The following is a 20,718-nucleotide window of genomic DNA, read 5'->3' as shown; positions in this document are numbered from 1 at the left end:
AGAGCTTGGAAAGTCTCTGAGGATTTGCAAAAACATCCCAGGAGTCATACAAACAGAGACTGGTGGGGGAAGCAGTGGTTCCCTGGGCATTCTTGCCTGCTTCCCTGTTATACACAAGCCTGCATCTGATCCAGGTGAAGCAGATGGCTGTCTGTGCTATTCTGGGACCCTCCAGGCAACAGTGTAAATGCTGTCCCCTTCTTCCAGCTAACATTTCTGAGATTACCACCCCACCCTCTTCCAGATGTTGTTAACCAGAAAACAAACTCCTTTCCTGTTACCCACCAGAAGTTGTCCTGTTTCCTTGACTTCTCATGCCACTGCCACGCCAACCCTCCTCCTCCCCTCACTGACTTACCCAACACATCATACCTTCCTTCCTTCACAACCAGCCACATCACCAGGAGTCACTGTTGGTGTCTGATTCTATTTCAGTTCATACAAATAGATGTCTTGCATAGAATAGGCACCCAATACATTTGAGATCACTTTCATGAGCACCTAATGTGTATCTGGCAGTGGGGATGGGGTGATGAATGTGAAAAGGAAGGTCCCTGCCCTCAAGGATCTGTGAATCCCAAGGGAGGTAGACACCTTAGCAGCTGCTCCCTCGCCAGATGCTGTGGGGTCTAGGAGGGTGCCATGCATAGTGGTTGAAGGGACAGGGTAAAGGACATGTCACAATGCCTGAGCAGCAGAAGAGGTTTCTGGTGGGGATGGAAAAGAGAGCCAGTGGCATCTGCTGCTGTTTAAGGTCCCTGGGACTAAGAGGCTAGAGAGCCTGGGCAAAACACTGCCCTCTAGCTTGTGTGAGGAGCCCTACAGGGATGTGAAACCTGGGCTGAGGCAGCAGTTTAGCAGCTGCAAATGGAAGGAAGAAACCAAAGGAACTTCACCCTAACCCAAGACAGTCCTTCCTTCCATTGTCCTGGCATCTTTCACTTGCTCAGCTTGACTTCTTCCCTCTTTTGCCCCATGGCATGAGCTTGATTTGCCTCCTGTCTCTGCCCTGAAACCTGGAAAATCATGCAAAATGGGTTTCCAGTTCCTGTTGCCACTCTTCCTCCATCTCCATCTGCTTTGGTGTTTGCACTTAATCTCTATCATCTGGACTCCCACTGCCTATACTTAACCAGGAGGGATGCTGTCATGAGGAACTGGACCCAGACCCCAGGATAACCTGCTTTTCCCTCCCCTACATCTGGCCCCAGGCCTGCCTGTCCTCATCATCCTGGCCATGCCTTGCCCTGTCTGTGCCAAGCCCCTCCTGCCTGACCCTGAGGGGCTTTCTGCTACACTGAGGGCAGGCTCAAAACTAGCCTCATTCCAAAGCCCACACCCAGGGGACCTTGGTCTTCCCTTTTCTGCTCCTCTTCTCTGCCTCAGCCTGTCCTCCTTCATCGCACGCTTTGCTGACAGAGCCAGAGAAACAGTGACAGCATCATTGAGAAGATCGTGAGATTTGATGCAGGAGTCCCCTTGACAGCACCTGTGGTTGGTGACCATCCAGTCTCTGCTTGCATATTTCCACTGACTAGGACCTCATTCCCTCCTGAGTCAGCTCTCTCCATCACGGGACAGTCTGGCTGTAAAAAACATCTTCCTTATATGAAGGGGAAAGCTGCTTTGCTGTAATGCCTACCCAGTGGCCCTATTCTGCCCTCTGGGGCCACACTGAATAAGCCTAATTCATCTTCCATAGCTTAATGGATAAGCCTGCAGATTGTAAAACCAGGTAATCACGGTTCAAGTCCTAGCTCTGCCATTTTATTTGCAGTGTGGCTTTATTATTACTTTTTAACCTTTCTTGGCCTCCATTTCCTCATCTTTAAAAAGGAGGTGATAATAGCACCTACCTCATAGAGTTATATAAAGAGTAAATGAGTTAATAGATATAAAGCTCTTCAATAGCATGTGACACATAATAAGTGCTCAGTAAATTATGTTATCTAAAGACAGCTGTTCTATGTCCTGCTTTATTTACTCTTTTTCCCTTCACATAGCATGATTCCCACATCCATCCAGCTCTTGTTTATCTGGCACTTGAGTTTGCTCAACACCCTCTTGCGATGTTATCTCCAAGGTAAAGTGGGGTCACTGTGTCTCGTGACATAGAAGCTGTTCTTCTATTATCATGAAGAAGACTAACTTTGTTGAAGCAATATATCACATAGTTGACTCATGTCAACCTCACGGTTCGCTAAAATCCCAAGATCCTTTTCACTTGATCTCCTTAGGGCTTAAAGCCTCACAGGGCTCTCCCTCCCCTCTTACCTGTCCAAGTCTTCTGAGCTCCTCTGCATGTTGGACCTTCATTGCATATGCTTTGTACCTTCTCAGTGTGGCACCCAAGGTCTAGAATGCCCTTCTCTCCCCCAACTCATCAGTTCATCAGTTCTTCTGTCTCATCTAGTCTATAAGCAGACCCTTGTGATCTTCCTTTTCAGTAAAGCTTTGCAGATTGATCACACTATAGTTGCTGTTTTGTTCGAATTGTTCCACCCTTATGGTGAATCTTTCCATGTCTTCTTATCACCTGCAATGCACTGACCCTTAGCTTACGCAGCATTGCACATATAGGTTTTTCTTCTTTCTTTTTTTTTTTTGAGACAGACTCTTGCCCTGTCACCCAGGCTAGTGGCGCGATCTGGGCTCACTGCAACCTCCACCTCCCAGGTTCAAGCAATTCTCCTGCCTCAGCCTCCTGAGTAGCTGGGATTACAGGTGCATGCCACCATGCCCTGCTGATTTTTGTATTTTTAGTAGAGTCAGGGTTTCACCATGTTGGTCAGGCTGGTCTCAAACTCCTGTTTTTGTTTTGTTTTGTTTTGCTTTTGAGATGGAGTCTCACTCTATTGCCCAGGCTGGAGTGCAGTAGCATGATCTTGGCTCACCGCAACCTCCACCTCCTAGGTTCAGGCGATTCTCCCGCCTCAGCCTCCCGAGTGGCTGGGACTACAGGCATGTGCCACCACGCCCAGCTAATTTTTGTATTTTTAGTAGAGATGGGATTTCACCATGTTGGCCAGGCTGGTCTTGAACTCCTGACCTCAGGTGATCCACCTGCCTCGGCCTCCCAAAGTGCTGGGATTATAGGCATGAGCCACCATGCCCAGCCTCACATACAGGTTTTGGAGACTTAACCTTAGTCTGTCTGTTCCTTCCACATGTTTGCAGCTCAGAAGGCAGTGGTCTTGTCTAGGGTGCTCTCTCTGCGTCTTGCAGAGAGCAGTGTATAAGCAGCTATGTGGACACAGCACATAAGAGTGCCCTGTGGTCCTATCACTTCTAGCAAGTCTCTGCTTCCTCTAAACTTACATACACAGGGACATCCTGTTCCTACAGGCCACAGTAGGTGAGGGCTGGACAGCCTGACAGACGCCGGGAGAAGTGAGTAGTTCTGACGCACCCGGCTTCCCTTCCCTTTCCAAACTCTTAGCTATTTTTTTTCTTTATTTTCCTTCCTGTGTTGAAAGAGCTATGGGGCCTGGACCATAGTAGGGTTTCCTGGGGACATTCCATAAATTCTTCATGGGTTATTTCTCTGGAGAGGGGTGGGAGCAAGTAAGCTGGTAGACGGGAGGCCAGCAGGGGCCTGGGTATGAATGTCAAGTACCTCAAAGCAGCGTGGGTGGGAAGGAAGGGTGAGCTGCACAGAGGAGGAAGGAGGGGTGTCATGAGCTCATAGAAACCGCCAAAGAAAGGCCAAGCAAAGAGTGAGAAGAAGCAGCCAAATCACAGGTCAGAACAAGCTGTGGGTAACCACGCCCCCAGCTTTGCCCTTGAACCTGCTGACTTGTCTCCACAGTAACTTGTCCGTCAGGGTTTCAATAAGGCCAGGAGAACTTGGCCAACTCAGGTGCGTGACTTGGATAGATGCCAAGCAGCCCCTGGTGTGTGCTGTGCATGATGCATGGAGATATGGGGAAAGTCAACTCAAGGTCCCTTTGTGTCTGGTTGGGTCCCTTTTCCTTTATTCACTTCTCATCCATCCATTCAGCAAACACTGATTCCTTAATTCACATCTAGATCTGAAGAAAGTGAAAGCACTAGCCCCTAGCTGACCTCTGTAGCAAGCCTGGACCTGAAGATCATTCTCAGTCTCCCTCCCTGGGCTCTAGAGCTGCTTCTTTAAGTAAAAATGGTGCCAAATTGGGTGTCAAGGCAAGAAGCAACTTGTCCTAGATCTCTATGCTTGGGCAAGTCAATTTTCTTCTCTGGACCTCAGTTTCCCTGTCAAATAATGAGAGTATTGGGCCAGGCAATCTCTAAGGTTCCTTAAAGAATGGTTCTATTTTTCTTTTCTTTTTTTTTTTTTTTGAGATGGAGTCTCGCTCTGTCGCCCAGGCTGGAGTGCAGTGGCGCAATCTCGGCTCACTGCAAGCTCCACCTCCCGGGTTCACGCCATTCTCCTGCCTCAGCCTCCCTGAGTAGCTGGGACTACAGGCGCCCGCCACCACGCCCAGCTAATTTTTTTTTGTATTTTTTGGTAGAAACGGGGTTTCACCGTGGTCTCGATCTCCTGACCTCATGATCCGCCTGCCTCGGCCTCCCAAAGTGCTGGGATTACAAGCGTGAGCCATCGCGTCCGGCCAAGAATGGTTCTATTTTTCAAAGCAGTTTTGAAGCCTATCCATGAGTGAACACTTGGTGAGAGGATTAAAGGGGAAGAAGGGAACAGTTCAAAAAGCATGATCCCTGCCTTTCACAGAACTTTCAAGAGAATCAAGGAGACAGAATAACACACGTGACCTGGAGCAGTGACTGAAGGTAGGGGAAAGGTGCTCACACCAGCCTGTGTGGCTTCTGCTGGCCCTTAGAGAGCCTGTGTGCCATTTAGGAAAAGGTGGTCCCTATGGGCAGATGACTCAGTAAGAGAAGTCTCACTGGCAGATGTTTATACCACAGGGTACATGATGTGACGGGGAGAGCTCAGGCTGGATTTCAACTCCCACTAGGCCCCTTAACGCAATCCCCCTAGGCCAGGCACAACTTGCCCAACTGGATGTAGTGACCCTGGCTGAGCAGGGAAGTAGCCAGCCTCAGGGTTCCAAGCTGAATCACTTCTTGGTAGAAGCCACTTTTAAATCTTAGCGGAATTTCACAGAGCAACTCCTTCCCTTCCCATTTTGGAAAAGCAAATGCAAGGACCACATTCTTTCTCTCTTCCATGTGCAGAAAAGCCAAGCTAGGGTCCCTAGTCCTAGGCAGAGTGGAGGGCACAGAAGAGGAACATGTAGGAACCTCTACAGCAAGTGAGGAAATGGTTAAATATCTTTGGTATCATGAGAACCAGAAGAAGCCTGGAGGGTTTAGCACTGCTAGGTGAACCCAGACCAGTTCTTCTCACCTCCCCTGGCAGTAATTCAGAACAAGCAGAACATGGAAATTCTTTCTTGGGCTCCCTCCAGGTTACCCTCCTTCCACATTTCCAAACAACTTCCCTCCCAAGGCTCTAAATGGATTAGGAGGAAAGAGCTCTAGGGTGATGTCAACATCAAAGGGTGAGATGCAGTGAGGTCTTGCATGTTCCTTGATCCACAGGTGCTGGGACCAGGGAAAGGTGGCAGGAGGGTAAGCTTGGGAAAAGGGGATTAGCTGAGACCGGAAAGAATGTGGCTGCTCTAATCCCACATAATGAACCAGATTGTGCGCCCTCTCTGCACCCTAGGCACTAGACAAGCCAGTACAAGCTGTTGGCTTCAGCCTGCTGCACAAGAGGCCTCCCATGCTGCCAGCCCCAGACAGCCTGTGCCCTCCAGCTGGCAGAAGTGCCCTGGGAGGCACAAGGTAAAATGTCTACTTCCACCTGGCAGCTTACATCTGGGTGGGGAGCTGGGAACGGAAGAGTCTGTGATTTCAGGAAGAGGAAAGACTGGAGAATGGTGTCTTCTTCAGGCATCATATACCATCAGAGAGCAGTACCCACCGTTTGCCTCAGGTCTTAGAATTGGGACCAGTAATCTGCTTCAACCAACTTCTCTGAATTCAACAAAGACCAGTATAATCAACTTTACAGGTCCTAGGGAGGGATTTGAGATGTTGGCGATTTATAATGTACATAATCAAAAACTTAGTTTTGCTTGATTTGGGAATGAAGAGCAATTTTTTTTTTTTTTTTTTTTTTTTTTTTTTTTGCTTTTGCAGATGTACCTTCTTAAAGTTTTTTCTTAAAGTTTGGGAAATATTGAAATATGCTTGCATTCCTTACATACCCAATGACTGATGGCCAGAGGAAGTAGCTAGAAGCTAAGTCACAAAATTAACCCCTTCTTACCTCCCCATTTCACCTTCGTTCCCCAAGAAAATAAAGTTGCCTGTAGTTAAATCTCCACTAATAGCTACCTTCCAAGAGGAACTCTCTGCTGAGAAGGTGAATGGCATTGGGGCATCTGAACTCATAGACTCTTACCTTTTTCAGCTTGCCACTCTTAGTCCCCACAAAAACCACGCTGTAGCCATTGTAAACATAGGAGGCCACAGAGGTCATGCGGTCCCGGCTGGTGGTGTACAGGGTCAGGCCCTCCACTGGAGTTGAGCCTCCCAGCGGCTGGTTGATGTCCAGTCCACAGAAGTTATCATCGATGGGGACAGGCTGGAGGGAAGGGGAAGGAATTGGGGTGAGTAACAGTGGAGGCATGGTGGAGTCTCTACACAACCCATATCCCCAATTTCCAGCCTTAGGACACCAGGCCTCAAAGAGGCAGACATGGGAGTTCAGGGGCCCTAACATAAGCTGCAGACAAAAACTTCTCACCAGCTCACCCACAAATTCCATGTTGGTTCTTATGAAGCCAGATGAAAGAACAGGCAGCAACCTTCCACTCACCTGGAGTCACCTGCGTCTACCTTTCTGCCAGGAGAACCAGGATCAATTTGTAAAGCTAAGTGCTTGAACTCATTTTCTATTTATTTTAATGTCCCTTAGGACCATGGCATTCTGTGGGGATCTTCCTATTTCAGACAAGAGTTCCTTCAGTGGATAATCAGTCTAAAGGCAACATTACAGGATTTCTACCAGCCCAGAGAGGGTTTCTTGTTTGTTTCTTGGGCTGTAGGGTCTCCCTTTGGGTGCAAGAAATTTTAGGCCATTCAGCTATCCAGTTGTTTAATATTTACCAGCACGTCACTGGAGCCAACCATGGGAATTCTAGCTCCCTACTATCTTTCCATACTGGAAAGAGATCAGAAGCGTCATAATAATATTGAATAGTACCTTATATACTTTGGAAAAGTTAGTTAATCCACCTATGCCTCAGTTTCTTCCTTTGGAATAATACCTGCCCACCTTTCTGATAGAATTGTGAAGGAACAAATGAAAGAATGCATGCAAAAGATTTGTGTTAAGTTGTCCAACTCTTTCCACTATTGTGCATTATAGATCTTCAACAATGTTTGGGTAAATATAATCAAGAGAGAATTCTGGAGGTGGTGTCCCTCGTACTTTCAGCCTTTAAGGAGAGTGGTGGTGTGGCTCCATAATGTATCTGTCAGCAGCGACTGGAGCATGTTTGAAAGAAGATCACCTTGAGCAAGCGAAAAAAAAAATTGTGGCCGGACATGGTGGCTCACGCCTGTAATCCCAGCACTTTGGGAGGCCGAGGCGGGCAGATCACGAGATCAGGAGATCGAGACCATTCCGGCCAACACAGTGAAACCCTGTCTCTACTAAAAATACAAAAAATTAGCCGGGCGTGGTGGTGTGTGCCTGTAGTCCTAGCTACTTGGGAGGCTGAGGCAGGAGAATCGCCTGAACCCGGCAGGCGGAGGTTGCAGTGAGCCGAGATTGCACCACTGCACTCCAGCCTGGGCGACAGGATGAGACGCTGTCTCAAAAAAAAAAATTGCTGGAAAGAAAGTAGGAAGATCTTGATCCTATCCCCTGTTCTGCCACTAACTGGTTGGGAAAACTTGGATGAGTAGGGTCCTCTTGTAGGGCTGTTAAAGGGAATGTTAAATTGATGATTTCTAAGATCTCAAGAAAGATCTTAGGTCTCTCATCTAAAAAAGAGTGAAAGACAAAGACTGTAATGCTTCCTGAGGCAGGGGCTGCTGAGGGGTTTGCATTCTGTACACAGTGCTCAGCACGGGGCTGGGTCAGAATGGGTGCTCTGACATGCCCCAGTTAATGGCACAATGTGGAATCCTGTGGCAAAGGCTGCAGGCTCTGGGCCAGAAAGAGCCCCGCATCCTGTGGCAGCTGTTCCTTCTGGGTCTGCGAAGGCATCCCAGAGGAGGAAGGAAATGGCTGTCGTAGAAATCATAGAAAGCAGCAGAACAGCCTGCCCCCCTGCTCCCTTCAGCCTCCTCTCACCCTCACCAGGGAAGAGCAGGCTGACACATCATCACTCGTTGACAGCCTCATTTCTTTGGAATAATTGGTTTATAAGTTACGGCATGTGATTTTTTTTTTTTTTATTAAAAACCAAGGACTTCCCTTCCTTTCTCTTCTCAGTCCCAAAAGGAGCAGAGGCTCATTTTTCGTGGTTCACATAGTGTTTTGTAGAGAGCTGCTGCTCCTGTTACTGGTAGGAATGATGGTGCTGCACTTGTGTATGTATATTCTTCAGGAAAGAAAACAAATTTTTAGGTTAAGATGACTTTTGAACCCGGGATAATATGGAGCCCCACAGAGCAGAAAGAATGAGTTTCTCAGGAAGGGAGTGAAGCTGTAGTGTGCTGAAGCCAGCTCATAGGGAATAACTGCATTCAGTGACATCCCATGATGCTTGAAATCAGCCAGGATAGGTGTATTTATACCATAGCAATTGGCAGAGGCTACAAACCAGAGCATTCCTCTCCCTCCCCTGCCTGCATAGAGCCAGCTATTTAATATTTACCAGCACATCACTGGAGCCAACCACGGGAATTCTAGCTCCCTAGAAAGGCAGGTCAGAATTATCAGCTACACTTTTTACATTTTGTACTTCTCTTCCTCATCTCATCCCTACACTACAGGCAGTTACTGTCCTGGCTAAGATGAAAGTGATCCAGATTTTAGTCCTTTCTCTACTGAAACCAGCTGTGTGACCTTGATACATCATGTACCATGTCTCAGCCTCAGTTTTCTCATCTGTAAAGTAAAAGTATTGGAGCAGGTAATTGTCAAGCTTCCTTTGAGCTCTAAAAGTCCTTAATTTCATGGCTTCCAGTTCTTTCCCACTTTCTGCAGGGCTGGTAAGGCCACAGAAGTCAGCCTTCGAGAAATGATGACAGAAGCAAAAACCTGGTAATCCTAGATTTTGCTACTGTCTTATTGATTCTAGAATCTCCAGAACTATTTAAAAAAAAAAAAAAAGATTTATTCTCAGGCTAAGCCCTTAGGATTGGCTGGAATTTCTTTTCTCCTCAAGTTGTTTTTCAATATATTGTCAGATATTCCCAAACACCTGATGCGCCTTTACTTTTGCTCAAATGGTGAGAGCTTGGTGCATGGCTTTCCTTGGAAACAGAAGGGCTCAATAGAGAGAGACTGGACTAAGAAGTAATACAGCTGAACTAAATTCAAATCCCCGCTTTATCACTTACAGCCGTGGAGATCTGAGCAACTTAGTCTTTGTGAGTCTTTGTTTTTTAATCTGTAAAACGGGGAAGATGACTCTTGCTTTATGGGGTCATTGTGAGGAGCAAGTGAGATAATACTTAAACTGCCAAGCTTAGCCTTTAGGACTAGCTGCTATTCAATGAGTGGTAACCCCCTTCTTCCTCCCTTTTCTGGGATCAGAGCTCAAATTTTTGATCTGAGATTTCCATGTTATTCCAGAGTCATGTTAAAATCAAGCTCTGGGACCACAGCTTCTTTCATTTATCCTATTCCCCTCTAAGGCCACCAAAATATTTCTGGGTCCCTGGGTCTTGGTCCTTTGGAATGTCAGGGTCTTTAAGGGGCCATTCCTCTTGCAGCCCCTGCACCAGAAGGGTGTGGTGCTGAAGGGGTGGAGGCAAGGGGCTCTCCACTCTAAGGTCCTGGCCCCACTCACTGTCACCTCTCTCCCAGTGCCTTTGCTATCCTTTTGTAACTAGCCCAGGCTTGTCCCTCTGCTCTGGAGCAGAGAAGAGTGTCATCTTCCTCTTTCCTCTGGCTCAGAAGCAGGCAGGAATCAGCAGTTTCCTCCTGACAAGGCCCCCTCTGAGTTATGGGAACTAGGCTGGACTCTGCAAGCATTTAACCCTTACAGAGGGTTACATTTCCTCTCCACCTCTCCCCATTGGTTAGGGCCAGTGGCCATAAAATTTTGGCGTTAAAAAAAAAAACTAGAGACTATCTAGTCCAGCTTCCTCATTTTACAACAGTAAGATAACTAAGAAAATACCTGGCTCTTTACTACTGTGATTAATATTAATAATCATAGCTGCCCATTTATTGAATGCTTATTATGTTCCATGTATTGTGCTAAGCACTTTACATAAATTTTCCATTTGATCCTCATAATAACCATGAAAAGAAGACAATATTATCTCTATTTTAAAGATGAAAAACTTACAGCTCAGACCAGGTGCATAACTTGCCCAAAGTCACACAAGGAGTAAGTGGTAGGACTGGTTTTTAATCCCCAACTGTTTTACTTCAAAGCCTTAACCACGACTCTTCTACCACACCAAGCAAATGATGACAGGAATAGAAGCGTAGCCTTGGAATGATGGTTTCTTGCTTCAAGTACTGGTGTTTGGTCCCAATGGCAGACACCTTCAATTTAGAGTACTCAGAAGGTAGCCATATGGGCCCCTTGGTCTCATATATTATATATATATATATATATATTTTTTTTTTTTTGAGACGGAGTCTCGCTCTGTCACCCAGGCTGGAGTGCAGTGGCACAATCTCGGCTCACTGCAAGCTCCGCCTCCCAGGTTCACGCCATTCTCCTGCCTCAGCCTCTCCGAGTAGCTGGGACTACAGGCGCCCACCACCACGACCAGCTAATTTTTTGTATTTTTAGTAGAGATGGGGTTTCACTGTGGTCTCGATCTCCTGACCTCGTGATCCGCCCGCCTCGGCCTCCCAAAGTGCTGGGATTACAAGCGTGAGCCACCGCGCCCGGCTCATATATTTTTTTCTAGGTTGCAGATCCAGAGCCCTCAGCACTGTGTACAAGAAACCTACTTTTGCACTTCTCACACTCCCTGTTAACTCCCCGTGTAATGATAAGCCTAACATTTCCAGGTATGGTGCTAATCTCTCCATGTATTATCTCATCTGATCATCCCATGAGCTGGGCATTATCATTTCCATCTCACAGATGAGAATGTAGAGATGCTAAGGTGCTTCTGAAGAAGGCAGGAAGAAACACAGATTGAATTTGAACCCTGGCTTTTGTCTCAAAAGCTCAAACTCTGAGCCACTACATTATGTTGCCAGCTGTCTCTAGCTCTCCCTCTCTCTCTCTCTCTCTTCCCTCTACTAGATTATAAGATCTGTGAGAGTAGTGATCATATCTTTTTTTTTTTTTTTTTTTTTCTGAGACAGGGTCTCACTCTGTCACCCAGGCTGGAGTACAGTAGTGCGATCTTGGCTCACTGCAACCTCCACCTCCCATGCTCCGGCCTCCAGAGTAGCTGGTACTACAGGTGCACATCACCACACCCAGTTAATTTTTGGATTTTTTGTAGAGATGGAGTTTTGTCATGTTGGCCAGGCTGGTCTCAAACTCCTGAGCTCAAGCAATCTGCCCACTTTAGCCTCCCAAAGTGCTGGGATTACAGGTGTGAGCCACCGCAACCAGCTTATCATGTCTTTTTATGTTTGCATCCCCAGTGCCTACTACAGTGCCAGGCATTCAGAAGATCTTCAATACTACTTGTAAATGAATGGAGGGATGAGTAGATGGATGATGGTGGATGAATAAAGAGAGGGATGAACGGATAGATGGAGGGCTAGGTAGACAAATTGATGATGGATAGATAAAGAAATAGAGGCGCAGATTAAGGGAGGAAAAAAGAGGGGTGAGTGGATAAAGAGATGGATGAAGGGATGGAGGAAAGAAATGAAGGGAAAGATCAGGGACAGATGAATGGAGGGATAGGTAAATGGATGAACAGATGGATGGATGGATGGATGGATGGAGAGATGCATGGAGGGAGAGAGCTAAGGAGGAAGGAGGGATAGATGGATAGGAGAATAAAAGGTGGGAAGGAAAGGGGATGGATGCAGGAGAGATGGATAGATAAATGAATGGATGGTTGGATGGTTGGATGAATGATTGAAGGAAGAGTGGATCGTGAATGCTTTGATGCCAGCACCATGAGCCTCTGACAGGGCAGTGCTTGCCACTGATTTTCTTGTCTCTGCTTTCCTCAGGTCTGGATTCTGAGCTTTTCGTCCCCTCCTCTTTTGCCTTTGCCCACACTCTTGATTCTTCTCCAGTTTTCCATCAATTGGTCAAGCCAGACTCCCTTCCCTCTCCTCTGACTTAGATTTCCGATCTCCACTTGACCCCCTCACTAGGAACCACGGTGGCCTACTGCTCTGTGTGTACATGACCTGGTCCTCATTACTTCTGATGGACCCCATCACCCACTGCTCTTTCTCTCACATACTCTGATCTGGCTGCAGTGGCCTCCTTACTATTCCTCAGACACTCCAGGCACGCCCTGAATTCTTTGCGCACTCTCCTCACCCTTTCTCTCTCTCTGGAATGCTTTCTCTGGACACTTGCATGGCTCCCTTTCTTCCCATCCTCAGTCTGCTTAGACACCACGTTCTCAGTGAGTCGGTCCTCTCAGCTACCGTCTCTCCCCCTTCCCTGTTTATTTTTCTCTAGAGCCATTGTCACCATTTGGCAAACTAACATATATTATGTGTTCATTTGTCTCATCCAACTAGCATGTAATCTCCATGAGGGCAGTGAGCTTTGTAGGGTTGTATGGTTCACAGCTGAAGCCTGCAGCATTTACAATAGCACCTGATGTGATGTAGGCACTCAATACATATATTTGAAATGACAACAAATCAACACACATATCCCAAGTATCTGGTAAGACCCTGCGTTATTGGTTACCACCTGATAACCTGAGTCTGAAAACCTCTTTCATTTGAGGCCCATGGTGGTGTGGGAGCAGGCTGCCCCAGGGCATGGACAGAAAGGTTGGAACCTGTGTCACGGAGCAGGAGCAGAGTGAGGTGTGTGCCTCCTTACCGCCTTGGTGCACTGGACATCCTTCCCCAGCAGCCAGTTGAGCTCCAGGTTGCCCTCGCCCTGGTAGCAGGACTGCAGGCGCTCCTTGATCTGCAAGTTGATGGCCCGGATAGGGAAGGCACACAGGGCAGAGTCATCGGGCGGGTGGTGATACTGCTTCTGCCCTTTGGAGAAGATGGCGAAGAGTACATCGTCCTGGCTGGTGATATTGAAGGCCTGGGTCAGTGAGTCCCCAGGCTTGGCCAGGTAAGCAGCCTGCAGGAGGCGGTATTCCACCCCGGCCCGGGTACAGCCAAAGGGCAGGGACACATATGAATGGAACTTGGGGTCATCCTTGCAGAGCCGCACGATGCGTGAGGTGTAGAAGAGGTCTCCAGCGGAGTTGATGGCCACACCCTCGGGGGTCTCGGGCTGGACAGTGAGAAAGTAGACAAAGCCCCCACTAGCAAAGCCGTAGATGTAGAAGATGTCAAAGTGGGAGACCAGAGCCAGGGTGTCCGAAGGGATCTTGATGAGAGAGGAGACAAAATCGCTGTGTAGCTCATAGTCAAGCATGGCTGAGGACTCAGGGTCTCGGGGCAGCTTCCGGCTGGACAGGGTCGGGAAGTAATCCTGCTTCCCATCCACAGCCGTGCCGATGAAGAGCTTGCCGTCCTCACCCTCGGAGCGCACAATCACCCCGTACATGGTGCCCGTCTTGTTGACGCTGGACAGGTAGTGCTCCTTCTTGTGGGACGGCTCCACCAGGATGAAGAGGTCATCCAGCCGCAGCAGCTTGCAGACCCCCTGGTAGAGGCTCCCACAGGCCAGCAGGCGGTTCTCAGAGTAGTCAATGATGAGCAGCTTGTTGACATTGTTGGTGAGGGTGAGCACTTCGCTGCAGGGCTGCACGATGAGGGGCGGGTAACAAGACTTGTTGTCCTCTTCTGGCCCTGTCTTATGAGCTACCTGGATGGTCAGGTTGCCCGTCAGCTTGTAGACCCGGTTGATGGCCCCCACATAGACGGCCCCCGTCCCTCGGTGGACGGTCAAGTGGTTAAAGGTCCAGTCACGATTCTCAGAGTGGAAGGTGCTGAACTGAGGCATACCGGCTGCTGGGGGGGCCAGCAGCACCCAGACCACTGAGAGCAGGACCACAGAGCGGCTGTCCACCTCCGGCGCCCGGGGCCAGGGCCGCCTCTGTTCCATGCTGAGAGGGGCGGCGGTGAGGAGACGGCTCCTGTGTGTGCTCATCTGCTCCACCTTCCCCGGTCGGCCCTCACATGATTCTGCAAAACACAAGGCAGAGTGGTCAGACCAAAAATAAGTTCCGGGAGGAGCAAAGAGGCTGGCCTGACCCAGGGTCCCCATCCTGGTTTAGCTCTGTGAATCTCTTCCTTCTGAATTTTGGTTTTTCTATTTTTAACATACTTTCTCCCTCTTAGGAATGTTCAGGGAATCCTGTTATCTATTTTGGTCTCTAGCCTTTACACTGTAAAATACTTGCTTTTTAAAAAATTTTATTTTACAAAGCGTCTCTATTTCTGGCCTCTTAAGCCATCGTTTTCATCTCTCAGAGAGGTTAAAAGGCTGTTGAAGTTCACCCAGCCAGTCAATCCGGTGTCAGGACTAAACCCAGTCTTCCCCACCCAACCGGCACATCTTATCCCAGTCTAGTGGAAATCGCTCCTGTTTTTTGAAAGCTTGTTAGGCAGGCACCCCCCAACCCCCCACCCAAGCTCTCCAGGTCAACTGCTCCCAGAGTCTGATATTGCACACAAAATTCCTTCCTATTTTAGACTTCCATCACCTCACTCCACTGCAACTCTTTACTTTCTCATGCTCTGTTATCCACAGAGAGGCGAGGTGCTGGTCACTCTGAGTGAGAGTGCCCCTCTCTGCCCTCAGCCCTTTCTTCTCCAGCAAGAAGAACCCCTGATCACTAGCTGTTAGAACAGCTGTTAGAACTTGTTAGGAAAGGGAAAAATGTTGTAGCCAACAAGACTGGGATTCCCACATGTGCCATTCCAGAGCCTGAAAAGCCCTCGGGAGACAGGCAGGTCTCCTGAGATCCCCCCATCCTTCTCAAGGTGGACACCCAGCCGCTGCCAGGCAGCCAGGTCCTCAGGAAATTGCTTCAACCTCTGCCTCTCTGCAGGCAGAGCACATGGGGAGCCAGGACACACAGAGAACCAGTCTCCTTGCTAGGGGTTACTGGCTGGCTGAGTCCAGCTTCAGCCACCTGGGGCAGGGGTACCAGGTTTGGGAGAATGTGGGGAGCAGCAAACGGTGGTGAGGTGAGGTTCAGTCTCATTTCAGGCACTGCTGGGGCCTCCTGACTGTTTCAGCATCTATGAAATCACCCGTGGGCCTCAGTGGGCCATGCTTGAAGCCCAGTCTGTAGCCCTGACTCCTTTACTCTTCCCCCTGCCTCCCGACTCCCAGGCTTTAAGGCTCCTCTGCTTCCACAGCCTTGGTGCTTACTCTTCCTTGTTCCAAGGAAGCTGCCCAGAGGGGCAAGGTGGGGCTCCTGAGGACAGCCTGTAGCCAGGGGCAGGCTGGGCCAGGGGCAGGAAGTCAGAGAGCAGAGCCTGGATGTCAGAGAGCAGGACCTGGAGGTCAGAGAGCAGGGCCTGTTCCATCACTGTCATGGTACTGCCTGGACGTATGGAGAGGAACAGTGGGAAGTGACTGTGGCACCAGGAGGAGAAGGCAGCGAGCTGTCCCGCAGGGAAAGCTTTTCTCAGCGGGACAGATCATCCAGCAACCTTCTCAGGCAAGTCCAGACAGAACTCTGGGCACATAAGGTGGCAGGGATGGAAACACCCGAAGGATGGAGAGTTTGCTCCAAGGCAGCTTAGGAGAGGCCTTTGTCCCTCAACTCCCCATTCCGGCTGGATTGGGTTATAATTAGAACAGACACCACTTAGAGAATCCCCTAGAGTTTCTTTAGGAACGACCCTTCCTCTTGTTCAGTTCTGCATCCTCGGCCTGGCAGCCACCATGGTGCCACAGTAGGTCCCACCTAACTCCCTCCTCCAACTCGACTTCCCCAGGGTGTTCGGGGTGACTCATGAGGCCCTGGGCTTCCTTGGAAAGAGGAAGGCAACACCGGCATGAGACCCAGGCTGACCTCAGCTACTCCGACACAGCCCTTCCGGCCCCAGGCGCACACCGGCAAAGCCTCCCAACAGACAGAGCTTTCAGTTTGGAAACCAGAGGTTATTTTTAGCTATGTCCTGAGGCCGGTAGCAGGACGTGAATTCCTGAAGAGGAGCTGTGGAAAGGAAATAACAGAATCCTTAAATTCTCCAGCTGGACGGGGAATTGCAAGAGGCCATTCTCTGCCCCTGTCTCTGGGAAGAAAATCTCCTTGGATTCCAGGTGGAGAGTGGTTCCCTCTTGAGGAGCCGCGAGGGGAGGAAGGGGGTCCTGGCAGCAGAGATAACATGGAAGGACATGGTATGCAGTTAAGATCAGCCACCTCACCTCCCTGCTTGGCATCCTCCCAAGACACAGTTTGAGTAGTGAGTGGCTTTTGTTGTTGTTAGACAGAATTTGGGAACAAATTTGGGATTTAGGGCAAGTCTCATGTCCTTTTCTGGTAGAATGGGAATAACTACAGCATGTACCTTTCAAGGTGTCATGACAGTAAATGAGACAATATAGAGACCAACCTCTTAGCATGGTTGCAGGCACACAGTGAGCACTTATGTTAGTTTTTGTTATTATTAGTATTATTATGATTGAGACAGTGTCTTGCTGTGTCGCCCAGGCTGGAGTACAGTGGCACGATCGCAGCTCATTGAGACCTCCGCCTCCCTGGTTCAAGAGATTCCCCTGCCTCAGCCTCCAGAGTAGATGGGACTACAGGCACGTGCCACCACACCTGGCTAATTTTTTTTTTTTTTTGTATTTTTAGTAGAGACAGGGTTTCACCATGTTGGCCACACTGCTCTCAATCTCCTGACCTCGTGATCCACCCGCCTTGGCTTCCTAAAGTGCTGGGATTACAGGTGTGAGTCACTGCACCTGGCCTGTTATTATCTTTGAAGACTCCACAGGAGATGGCACTTCAGAAATCCTGCCACAGCTCTTGACTTCTCTTTTTGCTTATATTCTTCCTTTCCCACCCACAATGAGATGAACATTGTGGGTGTGCCTTTGATCCCTAGGCCTCCCCGACCCAGTGACAGAGCTCAGTCTGGGAAGCATGTGGCAAGGGAAAAAAATAGATCCAAGGTGATCTTCTCTGTCATACTACTGCACAAGTCCCAATATAGCCTCTCCGCAGACTGCAGGAAGGCTGGTGGAAACACAGGATCCTGAGAGTTAGACTGAAAATGAGAAAACTGTCCTGATGTCTAGAAGGCATGAGGTCACAGGGCAGGAAGAAAGGTGGGAGACTCAGGAACCCTGGGTTCCCATTCTGCCTGTGTGACTCATGAATTATAGTGTCACTCACTTTAGACCAGTCTAGCATTTCCATGAGCCTATTTCTTGATCTTAAAACAAAAGGTATTTGAATTAGTCAACCTATAAGATTTCCTTTTTCAGATAAAATGCTACCTCGAAGCTTAGTTCCTTCAGTTCCTGGAGTCTGTGATTCCAGTAGCAGCTGAGGTTTTTTGCTCCAACCTGGAGAGGCTGATTAGGCCAGGAGCTTTTTTTTTTTTTTTTTTTTTTTTTTCAGGCCAGTAGTTCTAAACAGACCACTCCAGCTGGGCTGTTTTCCTCTCACCCTCATGCAGCATTTGCTTTGGGACAGGCCACTCCTGGTAACCAGCCAAGTGAATTCATCTCACAGGACTCAGGGACCGCCCACCTGGGAGCAGCTGTCATTGGACACTGGAGTCAAGAGGAGGCACAGTCTCCTGCAGTGAGGAGAGGTTTGCACCCCACCTTGGGAGTGTGGCCTTCATAAAGACAGCTGACTTCAAGGGCACGTTGAGAGCTTTCATCTTTCTATGCCAAATTGATGTGACTAAGTGGCTGTTCCAAGCAGAGCCCAGTGGGCAAAGATCAGACCTCCTATCCACATTCTGAGTAAGGAGGGACGGAGCCCACCTTTGTGGCTCTGGTGAGAGGCAGTGTGATATAACAGTTAAATGCATGAGCTCTGAACTTAGGTGCCTGGATGCAAATGGAGCCTATAGCTGCGTACACTTGGTCAAGGTACTTAGCCGTTCTATTCTATCTAACTATCTATATAAAATAGGTTTAGTACTAGTAGCTACGTCGTAGGATTATTACAATGAAATCAGCTAATACATATAAAGCACTTAGAACAGTTCATGGCCATCTTAAGTGTTTAAGATACATTAGCCTTTGTTATTAGCAATTTGTTTGTCATTATTTCTAGCTCCACACCTCCATCCATCCCATCATCTGTCTTAGGATGAATTTCCCATCCTCAGTTTGGTAGACACTGGTAAACAAACATGCATATGACTTTGCATACCTAGTACGACTTCCTCCTATCCCCAATTTTCTGCTAGTGTCAACCTCAGGGGTTTTCTCTTAATAATGATGCTTTCGTCTTTCTGTCGCATCCCTCTCTGTCTAGTGCATGAAGTCACTTGTTACATGCATTCTTAAGAGCCAAAACTTGTCTAGTCTCTGTTCTACCAGTTTCCCTCTCTCCTACTCCAAGTCTCAAAGCAGGTATGCTGCTCCGGGACTCTTGCCTAAACAACAGACTCTCCCAGGACATGTAACTTGGAGCGTTCCTGATGCCAAGGAGAGGCCATGCTTGCCTCTTTGGGAAGCAAGTGCCACTGAATATTTTATGTGGAGGGCCTGATGACACCATCTCCCCGATCAGGATTCAAGAGGTAGGTGTTAGTGACAGCTAGTGAAGGCATCTGATACCTTCCTGATCAGCTGCTGTGGGCGTCAGTGGCAAAGCAGGGAAGAAATGACAATCAGGCGTTTCCAGTTCAGCTCAGTAGAGGATTCTCTCCTCCCTGCTACCCTCTCCTATTGCCCTTTTCAGGAGATCTGGGTGCACGTGCCTCTACGTTTCCACTTGGCTTCCCCTTATAGCAAAAGGAGCTGGTGGAAAGAGAATTTAGATTTGAAATACGATTTTGCCAAATTGAGTCAAAGTTCCTGTTAGTAGCTCTCATAACCGTGGGCCCATCTGTAGCTCCACTATCACCACCAACTCCATTCCTAACAACGCTGTCATCAACATCATCATCACCTCCAGCACCATCCTGGAGCTGATAGTTTTCATAACAATAACAGCAAAGGGTGCCTACTTTTTCTACTGCACCTACTAGGGGGCTCACACACCCTGAGGAGCCAGATGGTGGTAGGGAAAAGATGAGCATGAAAATGAGGGCTGTGAAATCAGGGAAGTTAGCAGCTGTTCTTGGAAGTCACTTAGCCTCCTTCCTTTCCCATGACGGAGAGGAGTCCGTCTTCTCCTTCAGTTCTTCCTTCTAATGAGTAGTGCCTTTAAAGCAGGAACTTTGGATGAATGCTGAGGGAGATTATAAGATTATTCCAACCCACTATTTTTTTTTTAATATGAAAGACACCACAGCCCACAGAAAGGAAACAAATTGACCAGGGCAACTCAAAATGAGTCAGAAACAGGCTGCAGTCAGAACCCAGACCTCGTGACAAAAACGCAGGCGCTTCCTCCATTGTAGGTGGAAGGGTCCTGGGAGTTAGTTATGTTTTCCCTTCATGCTGTCCTGTTTTGGGGAAAGTAGATGCTTTGATGGTAGCCCCAAGATACGCAGAAGTGAGTGTGGCATTAGGCCTGGACAGCGAGGTTGTCCAGGTGCTCAGGGCAGATTCAAAGAAGGGCAGATTAAGGGGCAGAATGAATGAAAGACACATGTCCGAATGGCTCCTTTCCCCCTTGGGGAGAATGATTGCCTCTGTCCTCCTCTAGGCCCAGGCAGGCCCAGGCAAATGTCATACTCAGGACCGTCACCTATGCTGTAACTTGGGGGCTATGGTGTCCTCTGCCACAACCCCACGGACAGGTCAGATTTACTCTATGCACAGAAAGCTCCTTCTTCCCAAAGAGTTAGAGCTACAGCAGAAGGGACTAAAGTTAGATATTAAGGGGGACATTTGGTCTGGAGAGGATCTCCAGAGCATCCTGCCAAGGAGATTCTGAAATTTTCTGATACTGAATTTTCCTGGAAACTGTCTAGGAATCAGTTTACCTAGAGGCAGGGGATCGGTCCCAATGATCTCAGAAGGCTCCTTTTGGTTTAAGATTTCTGTGAGAATAAAATTGTCTAAATGTGAGAGTCTGAGGCCCTGTCTTGTCCCTGTGGGTGGAATGCTACTGAAGGACCTGTCTTCATATCCCTCGTGCAGCTGTACATGCAAGCATTCTGGGCGTCGCTCTGTCTAACACCGACCTCAGAGGTAGTCCAGGCACGTTGGGTAGCACAAGGTGAGCAAGAGGGCGAACGCGAAAGCCCCGGGTAATGCCGGCGGCTGAAAGGCCTCAATTAGAGTGAAAGGAGTTATCTGGTATTTAAATAATTATTAGAGTGAAGGAATAATCATGGGTTTGAGCTGATTTTTTCCCCACTGTCACCCTGATGGCGTCTATAATATTATTATTCAAATG

General features: G+C 48.4%; 1 protein-coding gene and 1 long non-coding RNA gene across 4 annotated transcripts in view; one reads left to right on the top strand and one right to left on the bottom strand.

Annotated features, from left to right (window-relative positions):
* PLXNA2 (plexin A2) overlaps window positions 1-20,718 on the bottom strand; it is a 216,805-nt gene that overhangs the window by 177,580 nt on the left and 18,507 nt on the right. The window contains exons 2-3 of the mRNA XM_055233595.1: window positions 13,137-14,404; window positions 6,413-6,595 (exon numbers count right to left, since the gene is read on the bottom strand). Of these exons, the coding sequence (XP_055089570.1) occupies window positions 6,413-6,595; window positions 13,137-14,369 (1,416 nt within the window). The 5' untranslated portion in view covers window positions 14,370-14,404. The remainder of the gene's footprint in view (window positions 1-6,412; window positions 6,596-13,136; window positions 14,405-20,718) is intronic.
* LOC134731950 (uncharacterized) overlaps window positions 1-20,718 on the top strand; it is a 37,858-nt gene that overhangs the window by 15,540 nt on the left and 1,600 nt on the right. The window contains exons 2-5 of one of the 3 annotated variants that reach the window (XR_010114692.1): window positions 4,494-4,770; window positions 5,672-5,790; window positions 6,679-7,651; window positions 17,041-18,949. This is a non-coding gene — a long non-coding RNA (uncharacterized lncRNA). Of the gene's footprint in view, window positions 1-4,493; window positions 5,791-6,678; window positions 7,652-13,037; window positions 18,950-20,718 lie in introns of all 3 variants that reach the window. The other 2 variants (XR_010114694.1, XR_010114693.1) reach the window with 2 other exon arrangements.

The sequence above is a fragment of the Symphalangus syndactylus genome, chromosome 19 (assembly GCF_028878055.3).
Source record: "Symphalangus syndactylus isolate Jambi chromosome 19, NHGRI_mSymSyn1-v2.1_pri, whole genome shotgun sequence".
Lineage (NCBI taxonomy): Eukaryota > Metazoa > Chordata > Mammalia > Primates > Hylobatidae > Symphalangus > Symphalangus syndactylus.
This window is presented reverse-complemented; position numbering and strand designations above follow the sequence as displayed.